Source organism: Leuresthes tenuis, unplaced genomic scaffold, assembly GCF_036924035.1.
Source record: "Leuresthes tenuis unplaced genomic scaffold, fLeuTen1.0.hap1 SCAF_19, whole genome shotgun sequence".
Lineage (NCBI taxonomy): Eukaryota > Metazoa > Chordata > Actinopteri > Atheriniformes > Atherinopsidae > Leuresthes > Leuresthes tenuis.
Genome location: NW_027325373.1, coordinates 1,745,535 through 1,767,500, shown reverse-complemented (window position 1 = coordinate 1,767,500; position 21,966 = coordinate 1,745,535). Strand labels below are relative to the sequence as shown.

Here is a 21,966-nt window from a genome sequence, read left to right as displayed (position 1 = left end):
CTGTGGGTGTTCGGGAGTTTCTGTGGGTTCTCCAGAGTTTCTGTGGGTGCTCCAGAGTTTCTGTGGGTGCTCCAGAGTTTCCGTGGGTGCTCCAGAGTTTCCGTGGGTGTTCGGGAGTTTCAGTGGGTGCTCCAGAGTTTCTGTGGGTGCTCCAGAGTTTCTGTGGGTGCTCCAGAGTTTCTGTGGGTGCTCCAGAGTTTCTGTGGGTGCTCCAGAGTTTCTGTGGGTGCTCCAGAGTTTCTGTGGGTGCTCCAGAGTCTCTGTGGGTGCTCCAGAGTTTCTGTGGGTTCTCCAGAGTTTCTGTGGGTGCTCCAGAGTTTCTGTGGGTGCTCCAGAGTTTCCGTGGGTGCTCCAGAGTTTCTGTGGGTGCTCCAGAGTTTCTGTGGGTGCTCCAGAGTTTCTGTGGGTGCTCCAGAGTTTCTGTGGGTGTTTGGGAGTTTCTGTGGGTGCTCCAGAGTTTCTGTGGGTGCTCCAGAGTTTCTGTGGGTGCTCCAGAGTTTCTGTGGGTGTTCGGGAGTTTCTGTGGGTGCTCCAGAGTTTCTGTGGGTGCTCCAGAGTTTCTGTGGGTGCTCCAGAGTATCTGTGGGTGCTCCAGAGTTTCTGTGGGTTCTCCAGAGTTTCTGTGGGTGCTCCAGAGTTTCTGTGGGTGCTCCAGAGTTTCTGTGGGTGCTCCAGAGTTTCCGTGGGTGCTCCAGAGTTTCTGTGGGTTCTCCAGAGTTTCTATGGGTGCTCCAGAGTCTCTGTGGGTGCTCCAGAGTTTCTGTGGGTGCTCCAGAGTTTCTGTGGGTGCTCCAGAGTTTCTGTGGGTGCTCCAGAGTTTCTGTGGGTGCTCCAGAGTTTCTATGGGTGTTCGGGAGTTTCAGTGGGTGCTCCAGAGTTTCTGTGGGTGCTCCAGAGTTTCTGTGGGTGCTCCAGAGTTTCTGTGGGTGTTTGGGAGTTTCTGTGGGTGCTCCAGAGTTTCTGTGGGTGCTCCAGAGTTTCTGTGGGTGCTCCAGAGTTTCTGTGGGTGTTCGGGAGTTTCTGTGGGTGCTCCAGAGTTTCTGTGGGTGCTCCAGAGTTTCTGTGGGTGCTCCAGAGTATCTGTGGGTGCTCCAGAGTTTCTGTGGGTTCTCCAGAGTTTCTGTGGGTGCTCCAGAGTTTCTGTGGGTGCTCCAGAGTTTCTGTGGGTGCTCCAGAGTTTCCGTGGGTGCTCCAGAGTTTCTGTGGGTTCTCCAGAGTTTCTATGGGTGCTCCAGAGTCTCTGTGGGTGCTCCAGAGTTTCTGTGGGTGCTCCAGAGTTTCTGTGGGTGTTCGGGAGTTTCTGTGGGTGCTCCAGAGTTTCTGTGGGTGCTCCAGAGTTTCTGTGGGTGCTCCAGAGTTTCTGTGGGTGCTCCAGAGTTTCTGTGGGTGCTCCAGAGTTTCTGTGGGTGTTCCAGAGTTTCTGTGGGTGCTCCAGAGTTTCTGTCACATTCTTTGTCATCAGCTCCTTTTTGGCTCGAGCTTACTTTCATCCATCGATATTCAACCTAAACACGATGTCATCACGGAGGGCTACGCCTTTCTCCAGGAACATCAGCACAGAAGCACACCTGCTGCCATTCAACCCCTTTAAGGTGACTGTTCAGACTCATTTAGCACAAATTTAAAGAGAAAAGACTTAGTTGGATATCCTGGCTGCAAATTCAAAATCTAAAAGATGATTTCCCGTTAAGCTGCACAACTTCCATGAAGAAAGTTTCCCTGACTGAGAGTGTCTCCCATTATGCTGCCTGGTGCTAAATGTCTTCTCGGGTTCTTGTCTTGAGAGGCTCCAGAATAAAAATGCTGAGCATGAACGCTTCCTGTGATTCGATCTGGGCTTGACTTGAAGTAGACTCTTAAATGGAGTTCTCTGGCTGTGGAGAAGAACGCAGCCTGAGAAGGACGGGCGGCTTTTGACGAGGGTCTGACATTTGACATTTACCAGGCTGACAGGAAACTGTTGATCCACTTCTATTAATCTACACAGTCAGAAACATAAGAGAGTCCCTCTGGGACATTTTAGTCTATTCTATTCCCACAGCCGTGAGCCTCTCAGAAGACCCTGAATCAAACAAATCTCCCTTCCATGTCTTTATCAGTGATGACTGATTTGGATCCCAGAGTCACTTTGAATCTTCCATGAGACGAAGTTTAAAGCAGTGAAATCCCACATAAAACACCAGTGAAGCCTCTCAACTTTGAGAGGATCGGTTGGAGCTTGTTTTTTATGACTGATACCCAGACCCAGTTAAATCTGTCATCTGCATTGGTCCTTACATCTGAGCAGCTGTTCCTGTAAAGCTGTTTGTGATGGTCCCAGTAATTCACTTTAATGGGGATCATCTGCAGTAATAAATTCACAGACATGTCCTTATTTGCATTGAATGAGATGAAAATATGAAGCCCTCTTCCCTGCAGCCCACCGTGTTGCAGCAACATAACAGCAGCCTGGAGCAGATAACCCAAGCATGGGCTCCAGAGAGGGCCGTTCATGTTTCTCCAGCCGCTATACTTTCTTTTTTCTCCAATATGTGCTGATAAAGGGACGGTGAGGTTTGTTTCAATCATTTAGGTTCAATTTTGCCACCAGACATCACTAATTCTGGTTCTCAGTCCATCATTAATGAACTTTCTTCCTTTGGTTCTCTGCAACACATGAGAGCATTTTGTTCTGAGGCTGTGTGTGTTTGAAGGAGAGAGTGCAGGGACTCCATTAACATGTCAGGCTGAGAGGCGAAAATGAAGCAGCTCCCTCCTCTCCCAGCTTAATTAAAGACCCCCAAGTCGCCTAATGAAATTCCTGACAGCAGGCATGTATATGAGAAGAGCTAAAGAGTGTCCTGCTGCTGCCTTGATTCTTTATATTCTCCCTCCGTCTTTCCTTCCTTCCTTCTTTCTTTCTCACACTCACTCAGTGTGTTTACATGATGAGATTAACTGGATTACAGCTACAGTTGGGTTCTGCTCCTTATCTGAGGGTAATTATCCTTGGATATATGGCGGTGAATGAATGGAATCACTGGCACAAAGCATGTCATACCCCGGTACCATAGGTGGCGCTGTCCCCATTTCAGCTATCGCTAATAGAGCCACTTCCTGTTGACGTCTTCACCGCCAACAACAACAAACTCAGGCATTCAGAAAGATGGCGAACGCAGAGCGAGATGAAGCTGCGTCCCTCTCCATCTGTGATGAGCTGGTTATGGCACAGACGATGCACAACGGCGCATTCTCCATCGCGTTGTTTCTTTCTTTCTGACGACAGCAACAGTAATATCGTCTCCTTCCACTTCCGGGTGACGATTGGACCGAGTTTTCTCGGGTCTTAATCCGATCCGAGTCGATTTTAGTCAGATTAAGGATAATATTTAAGGATAATAATTATGGATATTAGTCAGATTAAGGTGTCTACATGAGCTGAATAACTCAGTCTTATTGTAATTTAGCCATTAATCCGATCCGATTGCCCACATGCACGTTCAGTGCACGTTTGGATCGAGTTATCTCGGGGTCTTAATCTGATCCGATTCGATTTTAGTCAGATTAAGGATAATATTTAAGGATATTAGTCAGATTAAGGATAATATTTAAGGATATTAGTCAGATTAAGGCGTCTACATGAGCTGAATAACTCAGTCTTATTGTAATTTAGCCTTTAATCCGATCCGATGGCGCTCATGTATCCGAGCGTAAGGACAGATCTGTTCCAGCGTCTGTGGCTCCACTACCTGTGTAGAATGATGCTTTTTACCTTTCAGTCTTCTTACTCTGTGTTTTCTCTCTTCTCTCCCATTTTCCGCCTCATTCACTCCTCTCCCTCGCCTCTTCTCTCCCGCATGTCTCATCCAAACTCGCACGCCATCTTTTCAACTTCCTCCTCTTTTGTTAAATCTCACTCCATGCTGATGTCCCTCATGCTTCCATCTTGAAACGGTCACGATCGCACATTCATTGCATTGATTTCATTGAATGTTGCCAAACACTTTGGTTACTGTTACCGGCCCCCTCAGACCCCATAGACCCATTAGAGGATGACCTCTTCCATCTCTTTGATAAATACCCCACTCCCATGCCAGACACCAGCACTCCCATGATCCCCCCAGTTGGAGTCCAAGCTGTTGCTCTGTCCTCCGACTCGGTCCGGGTCTCCTGGGCGGACAACTCCATGACGAAGAACCAGAAAACATCCGAGGTCCGGTACTACTCCGTCAAATGGAAAACCAGCTTCTCCACCAGTGGGAAGTACAAGGTAACCACAAGTAGTTGATCCGTCCTCTGACTCCATGACGATCGCGGGAAAAAATACGTCGTCTACGTGCACGTTCAGTGCACGGTTGGATGGAGTTATCTCGGGGTCTTAATCTGACTGCGGGTAACCCGATCCGGTCCAATTTTTAGTCAGATTAAGGTGTCTCCATGAGCTGAATAACTCAGTCTTACTGTAATTTAGCCATTAATCCGATCCTTTACAGAGTCGTGACCCCATGTGACCCCATGTGACCCAGCTGACTGACACACACCAGTTCCAGGTAATAAGCTGCACCTTTGCCAGCAGTTCTCCAGTTTAAGCTGCAGTGATGCTTCTCAGTGGGACCAGTTCAGGCTTCAGAAATCAAACTTTCAGCATATCTGACAAAGTCTAAGAGAAGAAGAACTACATATCTGACAAAGTCTAAGAGAAGAAGAACTACATATCTGACAAAGTCTAAGAGAAGAAGAACTACATATCTGACAAAGTCAAGGAGAAGAAGAACTACAGATCTGACAAAGTCTAAGAGAAGAAGAACTACATATCTGACAAAGTCTAAGAGAAGAAGAACTACATATCTGACAAAGTCTAAGAGACGAAGAACTACAGATCTGACAAAGTCTAAGAGAAGAAGAACTACAGATCTGACAAAGTCTAAGAGAAGAAGAACTACATATCTGACAAAGTCTAAGAGAAGAACTACATATCTGACAAAGTCTAAGAGAAGAAGAAGAACTACATATCTGACAAAGTCTAAGAGAAGAAGAACAACATATCTGACAAAGTCTAAGAGAAGAAGAACTACATATCTGACAAAGTTTAAGAGAAGAAGAACTACATATCTGACAAAGTCTAAGAGAAGAAGAACTACATATCTGACAAAGTCTAAGAGAAGAAGAACTACATATCTGACAAAGTCTAAGAGAAGAAGAACTACATATCTGACAAAGTCTAAGAGAAGAAGAACTACATATCTGACAAAGTCTAAGAGAAGAAGAACTACATATCTGACAAAGTCTAAGAGAAGAAGAACTACATATCTGACAAAGTCTAAGAGAAGAAGAACTACATATCTGACAAAGTCTAAGAGAAGAAGAACTACATATCTGACAAAGTCTAAGAGAAGCATATCTGAATAATTTTGTGTTGAAAAATCAGCGGCTTGTTTGTTCAAAGGTGTTTTTCCTGTTTGGGATGATGTGGCAGCAGATGCTGTCATGTTTCTGCAGTGTTTTCACTTCCTTCTTCATATTTTAGGAGGCAGTAAAGAAACTCTCTATGATGTCAACAGGTTGTTTCCACAGTGGACTTCAGGTGGATGAAGCTGAAGCAAAAACACTTGTTTTGCATGGGATGCTCTGCTTCTTTTATAACTTTTATAATTCAGAAGCATGAACCTCGGTCACCTTTGGTAACCCAGAAGCAACATTTGTGAAAGAACAAACTGAAACAGCTGCTTAAATACTGGCTGAGCATCCTTCAGCGTCTCCAGTGAAAACCACAGGGTTCCCAGTCACTGCTGAGCTTCCATTGTCCTGCTCCCATAACACAAGGCTGACCTGCTGGCATCAGAAAGCTTCCACACTGAGCGAGTCAGAGGATAAACAACTTACTGTCCGACAGGGTGGTGACGCTCATGGTTTCAGACGCAGCTCCGGGTCCATAGCGGTTGATGGCCAGAACCCGAACGGTGTATTCGGTGAACTTGTTGAGTCCATCCATCTTGTAGTTGAGGCCACTCACCTCGACGCTCTGTAAGCAGACACAGGGCAGGGATTACAAATGGAAATAGGTTTTTTTCTGGCTGTGGGAGGACGGCGGCTGCGATGGTGCTGACCTGCTCCTTGCCAGACGGACTCTCTGTCCACAGCAGTCTGTAGCCCAGGATGGGCCCGTTCGGATAGCTGGGAGGCTCCCAGCTCACCTGGATGGATGTTGGAGACAGAGCCAGAGCTCGGCTGGACTCCACCCTGCTGGGAACCTGAACTGTAGAGAAAAACAGATAATTCTGCTCTCACTCACTCAGTCGTACAGTAAATTCTACCTTTAGCTTAGATCCCCAATAACTCTAAGGTTTAAGGGTCATGATTCTCATCTGAGTGAATAGATTTATTCTGTGTGGGTCGGTCTATTCTGTCAAAAACAAAGAACTTCAGGCTGAGAAATCACATATTTTCATGCATTTTCTCTTTAAAAAAGGCTGATTTTTGGTGTTTGGATCAGAACAGAACAGATATTTTCATGCATTTTCTCTTTAAAAAAGGTTGATTTTTGGTCTTTGGATCAGAACAGAACAGATATTTTCATGCATTTTCTCTTTAAAAAAGGTTGATTTTTGGTATTTGGATCAGAACAGAACAGATATTTTCATGCATTTTCTCTTTAAAAAGGTTGATTTTTGGTCTTTGGGTCAGAACAGAACAGATATTTTCATGCATTTTCTCTTTAAAAAAGGTTGATTTTTGGTCTTTGGATCAGAACAGAACAGATATTTTCATGCATTTTCTCTTTAAAAAAAGGTTGATTTTTGGTCTTTGGATCAGAACAGAACAGATATTTTCATGCATTTTCCCTTTAAAAAAGGTTGATTTTTGGTGTTTGGATCAGAACAGAACAGATATTTTCAGGCATTTTCTCTTTAAAAAAGGCTGATTTTTGGTCTTTGGATCAGAACAGAACAGATATTTTCATGCATTTTCTCTTTAAAAAGGTTGATTTTTGGTCTTTGGATCAGAACAGAACAGATATTTTCATGCATTTTCCCTTTAAAAAAGGTTGATTTTTGGTGTTTGGATCAGAACAGAACAGATATTTTCAGGCATTTTCTCTTTAAAAAAGGCTGATTTTTGGTCTTTGGATCAGAACAGAACAGATATTTTCAGGCATTTTCTCTTTAAAAAGGTTGATTTTTGGTCTTTGGATCAGAACAGAACAGATATTTTCATGCATTTTCTCTTTAAAAAAGGTTGATTTTTGGTCTTTGGATCAGAACAGAACAGATATTTTCATGCATTTTCTCTTTAAAAAAGGTTGATTTTTGGTCTTTGGATCAGAACAGAACAGATATTTTCATGCATTTTCTCTTTAAAAAGGTTGATTTTTGGTCTTTGGATCAGAACAGAACAGATATTTTCATGCATTTTCTCTTTAAAAAGGTTGATTTTTGGTCTTTGGATCAGAACAGAACAGATATTTTCATGCATTTTCTCTTTAAAAAGGTTGATTTTTGGTATTTGGATCAGAACAGAACAGATATTTTCATGCATTTTCTCTTTAAAAAGGCTGATTTTTGGTCTTTGGATCAGAACAGAACAGATATTTTCATGCATTTTCTCTTTAAAAAAGGTTGATTTTTGGTCTTTGGATCAGAACAGAACAGATATTTTCATGCATTTTCTCTTTAAAAAGGTTGATTTTTGGTCTTTGGATCAGAACAGAACACATATTTTCATGCATTTACTCTTTAAAAAAGGTTGATTTTGGTGTTTGGATCAGAACAGAACAGATATTTTCATGCATTTTCTCTTTAAAAAAGGCTGATTTTTGGTCTTTGGATCAGAACAGAACAGATATTTTCATGCATTTTCTCTTTAAAAAAGGGTGATTTTTGGTCTTTGGATCAGAACAGAACAGATATTTTCATGCATTTTCTCTTTAAAAAGGTTGATTTTTGGTCTTTGGATCAGAACAGAACAGATATTTTCATGCATTTTCTCTTTAAAAAAGGCTGATTTTGGTCTTTGGATCAGAACAGAACAGATATTTTCATGCATTTTCTCTTTAAAAAAGGCTGATTTTTGGTCTTTGGATCAGAACAGAACACATATTTTCATGCATTTTCTCTTTAAAAAGGTTGATTTTTGGTATTTGGATCAGAACAGAACAGATATTTTCATGCATTTTCTCTTTAAAAAGGCTGATTTTTGGTCTTTGGATCAGAACAGAACAGATATTTTCATGCATTTTCTCTTTAAAAAAGGATGATTTTTGGTCTTTGGATCAGAACAGAACAGATATTTTCGTGCATTTTCTCTTTAAAAAAGGTTAATTTTTGGTCTTTGGATCAGAACAGAACAGATATTTTCATGCATTTTCTCTTTAAAAAAGGCTGATTTTTGGTCTTTGGATCAGAACAGAACAGATATTTTCATGCATTTTCTCTTTAAAAAAGGTTAATTTTTGGTCTTTGGATCAGAACAGAACAGATATTTTCATGCATTTTCTCTTTAAAAAAGGTTGATTTTGGTGTTTGGATCAGAACAGAACACATATTTTCATGCATTTTCTCTTTAAAAAAGGTTGATTTTTGGTCTTTGGATCAGAACAGAACAGATATTTTCATGCATTTTCTCTTTAAAAAAGGCAGATTTTTGGTCTTTGGATCAGAACAGAACAGATATTTTCATGCATTTTCTCTTTAAAAAAGGCTGATTTTTGGTCTTTGGGTCAGAACAGAACAGATATTTTCATGCATTTTCTCTTTAAAAAAGGTTGATTTTTGGTCTTTGGATCAGAACAGAACAGATATTTTCATGCATTTTCTCTTTAAAAAAGGTTGATTTTTGGTGTTTGGATCAGAACAGAACAGATATTTTCATGCATTTTCTCTTTAAAAAAGGCTGATTTTTGGTCTTTGGATCAGAACAGAACAGATATTTTCATGCATTTACTCTTTAAAAAAGGTTGATTTTGGTGTTTGGATCAGAACAGAACAGATATTTTCATGCATTTTCTCTTTAAAAAAGGGTGATTTTTGGTCTTTGGATCAGAACAGAACAGATATTTTCATGCATTTTCTCTTTAAAAAAGGTTAATTTTTGGTCTTTGGATCAGAACAGAACAGATATTTTCATGCATTTTCTCTTTAAAAAAGGTTAATTTTTGGTCTTTGGATCAGAACAGAACAGATATTTTCGTGCATTTTCTCTTTAAAAAAGGTTAATTTTTGGTGTTTGGATCAGAACAGAACAGATATTTTCATGCATTTTCCTTTTAAAAAAGGTTGATTTTTGGTGTTTGGATCAGAACAGAACTGATATTTTCATGCATTTTCTCTTTAAAAAAGGCTGATTTTTGGTCTTTGGATCAGAACAGAACAGATATTTTCATGCATTTTCTCTTTAAAAAGGTTGATTTTTGGTCTTTGGATCAGAACAGAACACATATTTTCATGCATTTACTCTTTAAAAAAGGTTGATTTTGGTGTTTGGATCAGAACAGAACAGATATTTTCATGCATTTTCTCTTTAAAAAAGGGTGATTTTTGGTCTTTGGATCAGAACAGAACAGATATTTTCATGCATTTTCTCTTTAAAAAGGTTGATTTTTGGTCTTTGGATCAGAACAGAACAGATATTTTCCACAAAATGAGCCTGGTATCAAACAGTTGCTCCTCTGGTTCAAACAGACTAAAAAGCAACAAGAAATATAGATTTCAGAGGAAAGAGCAGCTTGTGTTTCACACCAATACAACACCTGACATAGCACTTATATTTCTGACCTTGAATTCATGCCTGGACTTAAAGTGTAATAATTACATGCCTTCATTGGACAGTTTGAATGTGTCTCATGTCATGATCAGATCCACAGTTCTCGGTTAAGGTTTGAAGATGATCAAGTTCTGTTTGAATAAACCCAGCTGGCAGGACAACAAGTCATTTCTTCAGGCTTTATGCATCTATTGCACTGCTTTCCTTTCTGGATGCACAGTCAGCTTCATCAGCCAACAAACCAGCACTTGTTAAGCGGCAGGTGTGGTGGTGGATCCTTTTTTTACCTTTTAACAAGCAGAAAATGGCTGTTTTTCCTGGGCCTAACAAAGGAGAAGTTTGCCAGTGCGCAGCAGCTTATTTAAACCATAATCAGCAGAAAAGGAAGCGCTTTTTTAATGCTTCACGAGACGGCGTCGCCTCCAAACGGCGAATCTGATGTTGTGCATAAACGTGACGCCGGATTCGTCGAAGAACTGAAACAAATACATTCCCTGCGAGTTTAATCCAGACAGTGATTATGTAGTAGCTAAACATAATTGGGAAAACAATTTCCTTGTAAAAGAATGTAATCTCGAGGAAACAGGGCTGAGCCAGAAGCCTGAACCCTGTCAGACACAGATTGAAAATTAATGAAGCAACAGACTCAGAAACACACTGATTTTCTGGCTCCACGTTCCTGTATCACTGCCACGCAGCGTCATGATGCTTTAAGACGTCTGCAGAATGAAATGAGAAACTCCATTCTGCACATTCAAACTCCACCTGCAGAAATCATTGAAGACTTTCACTGATTGATAATGAAAACGGTTGAATTTACCCAACAGGACAAATGTGACATCTAACCCTACAAACTGTTGGTGCTCAACGCGGTGGGCGTCCTGTTGTTATATCTGCCTTGTAGGAATGCATAATTAATCATATTTTGATCATGATCACGGTCTTGGTGACCACAGTTAAATGAACCTGATCTTCATCGATATTTACATTCTAAATGCAGCTCTGCTGCCTGCATCTGACCACATGTTCTGAACCAGTAGTCCCCCAACCACCAGGGGGCGCCAGCATGGTTAAGGATTCATGAAGCTGCCTAAATAACAAGCCTGCAGGCAGCTGGTTAGACAGTCTATGAGTTTGACGGGCCGACATCCATTATCTGGACTTGGATTCAGGGAAAGTGACATGAAACAAGAACAAGTTATCTGCAAAGAGTGTAACAAAGTTAGCTACAAAGAGCTAAATGGAGCGGCTCCATCTCCTTGAATGCTCTTGCAAAGGCTTCTGTCCCAACTGGGTCCCTCCGTTGGTCCCAGGATTGTCGTCTAGCAGCTCCTACACCACGCCTAAGACAATCCAAACTCTGTTCATGTGTCGTCCCACGATGGTGGAATGACCTACCGAGCGCTACCAGAACAGGGGCGTCCCTGTCTATCTTCAAGAAGCTCCTGAAAACCCAGCTCTTCAGAGAGCATCTCCTATCCCAGCACTTACCTTGTACTTCCCTCCCCCCTCTATCTCTGCACTTTATCTTTCTGCACTTCCTTCTATGCCTGCACCCTATCTCTACTCTGTCCCCTCTGACAGAGTCGGACTCCTGGGTTCCTTCTATGTAGCTTATTGTTAGCTTTTTATAAAGCTGTTATATCTTCATTTGTAAGTCGCTTTGGATAAAAGTGGAAAACGGCAGAGCGCAAACACAAAGAAACACAAAGAAGGCCCAGAGTACGATCCATGGTGAAAGAGGGAACCGATGTATGGATGGATTATTATATATATATATATCTGCTAGTTGCTATACATATAAGCCCCGCCCCTTTGGCTGCTTCTGGCGGCAGAAGAAGAACAAGCAGCGGGTTGTGAGCCTCGTGAGCGGCTTTTGGTGTGAGCCCCCGGTAAAACTTTCAAATGAACAACAATACATTGGATAGAAGTACTAAACCATGAAGGAATCAACATGATTTAAAAAGAAATTGAGGAATAATAAAGTATTTTTCTTTTCATTTAATCTAATCTGATTATCTTTCATGCACTGTTTCTGCCTTTGGGCTGAGTTCTTGGAAAATAAGTAATTAGATTTATTGGGCTTGTATTTACCTAATTCATATATATATATATATATATATATATATATATATGTGTATGGGTTTGGCTTACGATCGGGTTTGGTGGCGATCTTGAGGGCGGCGGTGCTCTCTCCAGGCCCCACATCGTTGTAAGCGACGACTCTGAAGCTGTAGCTCCCCTCGGGTTTCAGGTTGGACACCGTCAGCTCCAGAGACTCCGGCTCCGACACGTTCACTGACCTCTCCCTGGCACGGGAAAACACAGCATCACCCAAAATAGAATTAAAAGCGATCCTTCTGAAATCCACTGTCTCTAAGAAGTCTTTCCTTTGTTAACAGTGGAGATAATCAGAAGTGCAATCAGATGCAATCTGGGTAATCCTTCGGAGCCTGCAGATAATCCTCAGATTACTGCACCTCGTCAACCTCCTCATTCTAAACTAATTACAAGATCACAGGACCAGCTTTAATGATTAGCAGCAATAAACACACACTGAGATGTCAGTTCATTAGCAAAGAATTTAAAGTATTCCTGTGCATGAAATGTCAAAAGAAGTTTGAGAACTGATAAAAGTATTGACCCTCAGTCCTTCCCCAGCCTTAATGATAGTATTCTAACTGATCCTTCATTTAGTATCGTACTGTAAATACAAATAAACTGATTAATTGATCCTAATCACTGCTCACCGGCAGGTTCAATGTGTTTTAAATGCTGTAGTTTGGGGAAACTGAGACGGTAGAAAAGCCACATTTTTCCAGTTTTTCACTAATAACTCCTAATGGTTATGAGATGGATCTTAAAATTGTGCATCTGGGCTAGTTTTGAAGGTTTTTAAAGGTATTTAAAGGGTATTTTCAAAGCTAACTTGCACTTTTGGTCCTAGTGTAGTGGTTTAATATGTATTCTTCAAGTTTTTTTTTCTTTTATCAATTAAAATGGATAATAAAATCTGGCATCAATCAAAGACCTGAAAAGTTTCTCTCAAACAATTGTCCAGTAAACTAGATCTAAAACACGAATTTAACACAAAGGTATGAGAATAAATCCCATCACATCATGTGAGTCTGGCATGTAATGTGCCCACAGCTCAGAAACAGGGAATATTAAGTCAAATTGGTCCCATCTACAAGTGAGCCACACCTAACTGAACCATTCAAGCACCATAAGGGACCAATGGACCCAAACTACCTCCATAAAACACACCAAACAGCATAACAGAGTCTGCTGGGAAGCTGCTGGGAGGCGCTCATGGCTTTCCAGACAGTGCTGAAGGACGACTTTGACACTTCTCCCTACATCTCTGTAGGCAGCTGCCTACAGTTTTTGCACCGCTGAACTCTCAAATATGCATTAATATTTGAGATGAAGGGTTTATGCGCTGCTATCCCATCATAACACCCCTCTCCGGTTGCACCAGAGTGTTCATGCAGACACAGTCTGATTATGTTGCACTGAGGAGTTGCTCTTTTGTTTTCAGAAATGCCAGAAGTGACATTTTTGTCATCAAATCTGTGTGACTGACCATAATTTCTCACCCTGTTCACTGATGTGTTTCACATACTTCAAAAAGCAGATGTTAATTCAGTCAGGGACTGAAACACCCAGCAGTTACTGCGATTTAAGCTTCTTTCAGAAACACTTTACAAGTTGTAGAAATAAAATACCTCATCAGCATTTTTTGGCCTCTTAGTATGATTGGAAGTGAGATCTTGTGGTTTTTCTCTGCCCGTCTTCAGGTGTTCCCATTAATTTGTCCCCTGTCTGTATTTCCATCAGGTACAAAAAGAGCTCCAGTTCTGGAGGAGCCACACAGATATTATTCATGTCCATTTTGGAAGGTAAAACTTCCACATTCAGTGACGATGTCAAGGAGGAAGGAGGGCCGGGGGTGGATGGTGTAGTAATGAGCTTTTGTTACACCAATTTAAATCCAAGACACAACAACGTTGTTCAGTTAATAACAAAATAACACTTTTCTAAAATGTTTTTGTCTCTTACTGGTTGATTAGAAAGAGATTTCACTTGCTTAGTATTACAGATTATTAGTGGTTAGGACTAAAATGTGGGTAAAGAACAGTGTTAGCCTCAGTTTTTGTGATCTCCTGACATTTATCCAGGTGCTACTATGAGAATGATACCTTTTGGCTTGAATTTAGAGTCTTTTTAACAGCTACAGTGTCAGACAGGCATGGAATTTATCTTTTCATTTTTCAGCCCCCTTCTGACAAATGCCTACATGTAACAGTGAGATATTAGCATACTGATGTTAGCACACTGATGCTAGCACACTGATGCTAGCACACTGATGTTAGCACACGGATGTTAGCACACGGATGTTAGCATACTGATGTTAGCACACTGATGTTAGCACACTGATGCTAGCATACTGATGTTAGCACACTGATGTTAGCACACGGATGTTAGCACACGGATGTTAGCATACTGATGTTAGCACACTGATGTTAGCAGACAGATGTTAGCATACTGATGTTAGCACACTGATGTTAGCACACTGATGTTAGCATACTGATGTTAGCATACTGATGTTAGCACTCTGATGTCAGCACTCTGATGTCAGCACACTGATGTTAGCACACTGATGCTAGCACACTGATGTTAGCACACTGATGCTAGCAGACTGATGTTAGCATACTGATGTTAGCATACTGATGTTAGCACTCTGATGTCAGCACTCTGATGTCAGCACACTGATGTTAGCACACTGATGCTAGCACACTGATGTTAGCACACTGATGCTAGCAGACTGATGTTAGCACACTGATGCTAGCAGACTGATGTTAGCATACTGATGCTAGCACACTGATGTTAGCACACTGATGCTAGCAGACTGATGCTAGCATACTGCGCCAAAGTACATCCTGGAACTGAGGCTATCAAGACTGACCTTTTAGATTTGTGTTAGATCCAAATATGATTTTAAAATCAAATGCTTATCTGCAAAAACCTGTAACTACTACTGACTGCTGCATGCTAAATGAAAAGTTATTGCATAGCAATGACTCGACAGCTCAACACTCGCTTAAGGTTAGGTAAAAATCTTTGTGGCAGCTTGAACATGTAAAGTATGCAACTCTCCAACACAACTGTGTTAGAATAGATTTAATACTACTGATATAGCAAATTTCTGTAATGATGTCAACCCTAACTTTCTGTGAATTACAGGTAATGAGCCACGAAGAGTAAAAACACAGCTTTTCCATCACCTTTCCTTGTTTTTATTTTTCTGTTTTTCTCTTGAACTCTTGGTCTATTTAGATGTCTCTATTTTTCTGTCAATAAATGTTCTGGAAGTCATTACAGCCGAGGAAAATTGGGATCCTCCCCCTCTCTTTGAATCATCTCCCTTTGTCCCTCTTTCATTGTTTTCTCTCAGTCTACCTCCTCTCTCATTTTCTGCAAGTTATTAGCTCTGACAAAACCCATCTCTGTGTTTTCCTCCAAGTCATTAGAGGGTTTTTATTGTATCGTTTCAAGACTAAACTTGAGTTACTCTTTTCCCAGAGTAGTTTTCAGAGCCCTGAATCTTTGCAGGGTGTATTGTTCCTAAGGTAACTAAGCTGAAAAACCTGGATGTCACCACTTAGTGGTTGCCATCTAACATCGGAGGAGGATGTATCACCGATAGAGTTCAGTGCTGCTTTGTTCTGAGGAAAGAAATCTTTGACATACTGGTCAGATACAACTCTACCAGCTGTCTTTATTTAAAAAGCACCAGTTCACAACAAAATGTCATCTGAAGGCACTTCAATGATACAATCCAATTCAAGCCATTTAGAGGCCAATTCACTGTAATCATAATCCAATTAATTTAATTTAAAATCAGTTCAATTCATACATACAGAGGCAATAAAAAAGAAAACAATTTCCAAACTAAGGAAACCAACAGAACACTGAAACTTCTCTTTGGTCTCCTGTATTATCCTGTGGTTTCAGGTCATCTATATCTACAGCTGTGTTGTATGCGATTGCTGCTACTTGGGCTTGTTTTTGTTTGTTTTTGTGCTTGTTTTTGTTTGTTTGTGTGCTTGTTTTTATTTGTCTGTGTGCTTGTTTTTATTTGTTTGTGTGCTTGTTTTTGTGTGTTTGTTTGTTGTTGTTTGTTTGTGTGTTTGTTTTTGTTTGTTTGTGTGTTTGTTTTTTCTCTGCTTTCTCGGCTCTAAGGCTGGATTCCCCACAGAGACCATGGATTGTTTTACAGGTGTAGCAGCTGGTTGTCTGGTTTCTGTTTCTATTTTTGTTCTGTTTCCTCTTCTTTCCTCTTCTTCTTTCCTTGTCCCCCGGTCCGGTTCAGCTCTATTACATGTTATATATTGTAAACAGAAATAAATAAATGGGCATCAAGGGGAGTTTTACATTTATAAAACTTCCCTTGGCAAAGCAAATCTGTTTGGCATCAAAGGTATTCAAGACTACAATTCTGCTGCCATAATGCTGAACAGGACAAGGGGGATAAAAAAAGAGTCCAATCTCCTGCCCTGAGGCGACTGTGGAGAGAAAAAACTCCCTTTTAACAGGAAGAAACCTCCATCAGAACCAGACTCAGTGTTAAGCAGATGGTCCTCAGGTAAGGACCCGAGGACCTTTGCTACCAACAAAGGTATGAGTTAAGTTTAAGGTCAAGGAAAGCGGTAAATACTTAAGATGCAACGGACCTCTTAAGTCCCATGAACCAAAAATTCTGGTGACTTCTGATAAATATGGAGCTGGTGCAAACTCAGTGTTTTCCATGAGCATTTTACAGGAGAATATTCATGGCCAACAATCAACCAATCGTCCTGACCTGGAAGGTCAGTTTGGAAGCCGACAAACAAAGAAACAAAATCTGTGACTTACCTCTCAACTCCATCCTGGGAATAAAAGACACCGTAGGTCTGCACTCCGCCTCCCGTCTCCTCCGGAGGGCGCCAGCTCAGCCGGACAAATCGGCTGGACACTAGGACAGGGACCAGGTCGCAGGGGGCAGAGGGAAGGGCAACGCCTGGGCTGGGGGACACTGGTGGGGGATCAGAGGAGGAGGAGTAAGTCATAGGGGTGCCAGAGGGAGTAGGAGGAAGAGGGGGGGCAGGCCTATATTGAGTGGGCGTGGCCTCTGTTATAAGTTCATTCACGGGAGGGGGGGGGGTGTGCGGGTTGCAAGGATGAACGTAAAATTAAGGAGGGATGGTTGGAGGTGCAGGAGGCAGGCGCAAGTGTCAGCAAAGATGAGATGAGCAAGAAACGTAAAAGACGTGGAAGAGACAAGAAGGAAGAAAAGGAGGAAGAAGAGTGGTGAAGAAGATCACAGGCAAGAAAAAAGCAGCAAAGCATCTGAAGAGCTCAGCAGATCTGCATCATCTGACTGTAAAGACTGCTGATCGGCCTTTATGCTATCAGACACTGAACTAGGCAAGGATTCAAGGCTAAATCAGGTCAGAACACTGCATCAAACCTATAATGAAACCATCATTTTAAACCGTCTGACAGTAAACCAACTTTGTGTTGAGAAATCCTGACATTTCAACAAATCTGAATTATAAGACAATGTTAAATGTCGTGAAATCCGCTGGTGTAAAAGCTCGGTGATGCCTGCAAAAATCTTAGAAGGTTACACTGCTGAAAGAGCAAATTGTTAAAACACATTCTTATTGTTGCAGTGATCCGATTGTGTTGCACATCCAGAGTGACAAGACCTCCAGAAATATATTTACTGCCAGGGGAGCAGGATGCTAATGCTAATGCTAGCTTTCACTGCCAGGGGAGCAGGATGCTAATGCTAATGCTAGCTTTCACTGCCAGGGGAGCAGGATGCTAATGCTAATGCTGATGCTAGCTTTCACTGCCAGGGAGCAGGATGCTAATGCTAATGCTAGCTTTCACTGCCAGTGTCCAAAGAAGCTGCTGTTCTGTTACTTTCTGATAGACAGCTGGAGGGGTAAAAAGCAAGAAAAGGAGGAGTTTTATCTTTCTTAACACACCACATTCTTAATATCTTTCTTATACATTCACACACACACAAAAAGTGACAATCTATGATACATGTACGTCATTTCAGTAGTAAAATAGAGTGAATAGTGTGTGATAAGAATGAGGAACTTTCTTCTTTTTTCAAGGATTTGGACACAAAAATAATTTATACTCATCTGCCTCAAAACAACGTCTCCAATCATATTCATTGTTGTCAAAGATGAACAGAAAGTATGACATAATATGTCAATACTGCATGAAAATATGGTTTTTAAAGAAGCAACTTTGCTGTCGTCACTCTCTCATCATGTCCTCTGACATAAGAAGCTGAGAGAAATCCAATTTATGCCCACGGTCAGAGATGAAGACACTCCACAAAGTCTTTGAATGCACACGTCAATTAGACTTCTCTGAATTCATACTGTTCAAAATGTGCGATGCTGCGAAATAACAGAGAGAAGCGAGAGAAGAGGGGAGAAAATAAAGGAAAAGAGGAGAAATGATGACAAAAAGGGAAGGAGAAAAACAAACACGTTTGAAAGAAAAGACAAAACAGAAGATGGAAAATGGAGAAAAACAACAGGGTAAGAAAGGAAATAGAAAAATAATAAAGGAGAAGAAATGGAAAGACCAAGAATGCTTGTGAAGAATTAGAGAAGAAGGTGCAAAAGAGAGAAAAGGAGGAAAAACACAAGGAAGGAGCTGGAAAATATATATAAAATAAAGAAAATATATGGAGAAGAAAGAGAAAAAACGGGAATAAAAAGATAAAAAAGAGATGATGAAGAAAAAACAGGTGAGAAAACTATTAAAAACTGAATAAGAGGAACAATCAAAAATGAGAACATTTTTAAAAAAGGAGGAGAAGAAGACACAGAAGGAGATAAATGTGGGATATGGAAAAAGGACAAGAAAATTCTGTGTTTAAATGAGAAAGTGAGGTTACGGAGGGGTTAATATGTAAGAAAATACTAAAAGAGAGGATGAAATGGGATAAAAAGGGAAGAGACAAGCATGAAACAGGAGAAAACAAGGAAGAAGAAGAGAAAAAGGAAAGAAGAGAAGGAAAAGAAACAGCAGCTAAAAACAAAGCAGCGCTAACACGCCTCCTCTTTTCTTTGGAAGATGAGATTTCACGGTGTGAAGGTTGGATTCGTTCCTGCTCAGTGACCCGGCCGTAAAAGCCAAGCCAACTCTGAGCAGAATAGTATCACCCTCTGCTGAAAACAGACGGGTGAGCTGAACAATAAAGCCCGACACGACGCAGGAAGAGCCAGAAAACAATCTAAATAAGTGCTGAAAATTACACCGCAGTCTGCCAGGCGACACGCACTCTGTGCTTTATCCATCCCTCTGTCCATTTCCTAAAAGCTGCTCTGCATTTATATTGTTTCTGTTGCTTGGATGATCCATAGGGGAGTTTGTTTTCAGCTGCTGAACCCTCAGCAACAGAGAAATAAGATTTCTTTGTGTCCTTATGCCTGTTATTCAACTATACATGTCCACCAGAGAATTATAAGTCAATATACAAACCGGTGATGTCATTCAAAAAGTGTTTTAATACACTTAAATGTTAAGCTGATGCCTTTAAGCCTAGTTAAAAACATACATTAAACCCTGTTTTTAAAACACAGATTGCATAAAATGTGCCAACAGCAACACAATAAGGCTGCAGCTTCCCTTCTTATCTCTTCTTCTTACCACTTCCCAGCATCAAACAGTAACTCCTTAAAGGGGAACTCCAGTGTTTTTAAACCTTATTTCTGGCATGAAATACGTTCATCTGCTCACCGAGAACAGTTTGGTGAAAGTCGGCGTCCTTCGGAAGATATTTAGATAACTGGAGATCCATATAAGGGAGTGAACGGGGCTTAGAGGATGCAGCCTCTAAATAAGGCATTATCTGTCTTTATTTCACCAATACTTTAAGAAGAATGAATGAATGAACGTGTGCTATAGCTCTGTTAGCTCATAGCTGCTGTTAGCTCATAGCTGCTGTTAGCTCATAGCTCTGTTAGCTCATAGCTGCTGTTATGTGGCTACTTGCAGCTATAGGAGAGCTAACGGAGGGATTTCTACACAGGCACTCTACTGGGACCACTTCATCCACACGCCCCCCCTGCAGCACAGTTTATTCACTCCGGTAAGAACGTCCATCTTTCTCAAAGTCGTCGTTCACGTCGTCAAAATCTGATAAATATCCTGCCATGTTGCACAAAACTATCAGCAGCAAACTCTGTGTGAAGTTAGCCGACTGTCACAGAGCACGGAGTGAATAAACTGTGCTGCAGGGGGGCGTGTGGATGAAGTGGGCCCAGTAGAGTGCCTGTGTAGAAATCCCTCCGTTAGCTCTCCTATAGCTGCAAGTAGCCACATAACAGCAGCTATGAGCTAACAGAGCTATGAGCTAACAGCAGCTATGAGCTAACAGCAGCTATGAGCTAACAGAGCTATGAGCTAACAGCAGCTATGAGCTAACAGAGCTATGAGCTAACAGCAGCTATGAGCTAACAGAGCTATGAGCTAACAGAGCTATGAGCTAACAGAGCTATAGCACACGTTCATTCATTCATTCTTCTTAAAGTATTGGTGAAATAAAGACAGATAATGCCTTATTTAGAGGCTGCAGCCTCTAAGCCCCGTTCACTCCGTTATATGGATCTCCAGTTATCTAAATATCTTCTGAAGGACGTCGACTTTCACCAAACTGTTCTCAGTGAGTAGATGAACGTATTTCATGCCAGAAATAAGGTTTAAAAATACCGGAGTTCCCCTTTTAAAGAAGAAAATGTTCATAAAGATACTTAAATACAGCTTTTTAGAAGTGCCTCTTATCATCTTTCACAAGCATTACTTATGTAATCATGGCATATGTCCATGAAAGTAGCTCTTATGACTCTTCTAAGTCATGATTTGTCTTTTTTGCACAAACTTTATGAACGTATGAACATATTTAATGCCAGAAATAAGGTCCAGGTTTAAAAATACCGGAGTTCCCCTTTAAATGCATGACTTGTGCCCAGAGTCTAAAGTCCATCGAACTGCTCCTCACATTTGAGGACATGGAACCATCTCCAGGTGCCTATCTGCTGCATACAGATGTCTGCTAGCGCCCTGATATCACCATGCTAACTGCAGAGGGCATTTCCTGTGTTTCCTAAATGTATTCTTCTCCTTTCCTGCCTTTGATTTGATCACATTCCACAAATAAGTGGAACACAGAATCCCATAGGAGAACAACAGGAGCATCATCCTGTTCCTCACTCATATCTGTGAGAGTTGGTCCATTTGAATCATGCAAAGTCCAGAAGAGCAAAAAGTTTCATACAGGTCTGTATTTTTCTCTCATGGAGCAGCTTTATCCAGAGAAATGAGGTGCATCTTGTAATCCATCTCTGCTTAATTCAGTGCAGGAAGCTTGCTGATGAACTGCAGCTAACTGCTGATACTGCTACTATTAAAGCATCGTTGCTGCAGCTTCTCACCCCCACTGCTTGCTTTTAACATGTCCTACACATTCATTTCTACAGATATCTGGCACTGCTTCCCTTAAATGGGAGCTGCTGCTGCACCTGATCAGCTGATCCAGATTAAACTTTGCACAGTTAGGAAGCTGGAGCTCATCTGAACGTAATGCTGGACGTTCACCTGAAGGAGAGGCTGAATCTCTCATCATTTTGCCTATAAACGCATCCTATATCTTTCATTTAACAGCAACGTCTTTCATGCCTTCTGAGCTCACTATCTTGCTTCAGCTTCTTTCAGCCTCACATTCGTGCTGCCTCCCTCTCACCCTCTTTTTCTCTTTCTGGACTCAATTTCAGGGCTCATTTCAGCCAGCTGCCGTTAAAAACGTATGCCAAGTGGCGGGCACTTTGACTCGCACGTGCACGCACACTGACACAGGCCTGCTCTCTGCACTCTGAATTCCACAGAAATGCACACCTTTTCCTGTAAATATCTACGGATGCGGGTGAAATATCTCAGTGTTTGTGTGACCTTATTAACATAATGGCACATAATCGCTTTAATGGTTAAAGGTTGAATGAAGGCACGTAGGCACAGAAACAAGGTGCTATTTCAGGGGTCGGGAACCTATGGCTCGCGAGCCAGGTGTGGCTCTTTTGATGATGGCATCTGGCTCGCAGATAAAACTAAATATTCTCACTTGTTTTAATCCATCCATCGATTTTTCATGTC

The 21,966-nt window shown here is 41.4% G+C and overlaps 1 protein-coding gene across 2 annotated transcripts in view; it reads right to left on the bottom strand.

Annotated features, from left to right (window-relative positions):
• Nucleotides 1–21,966, bottom strand: part of dcc (DCC netrin 1 receptor) — a 277,918-nt gene that overhangs the window by 110,991 nt on the left and 144,961 nt on the right. For both annotated transcript variants that reach the window (XM_072372603.1, XM_072372604.1), the window contains exons 8-11: nt 16,657–16,816; nt 11,893–12,047; nt 6,087–6,235; nt 5,863–6,001 (exon numbers count right to left, since the gene is read on the bottom strand). In XM_072372603.1, coding sequence (XP_072228704.1) covers nt 5,863–6,001; nt 6,087–6,235; nt 11,893–12,047; nt 16,657–16,816 — 603 coding nt within the window. The remainder of the gene's footprint in view (nt 1–5,862; nt 6,002–6,086; nt 6,236–11,892; nt 12,048–16,656; nt 16,817–21,966) is intronic.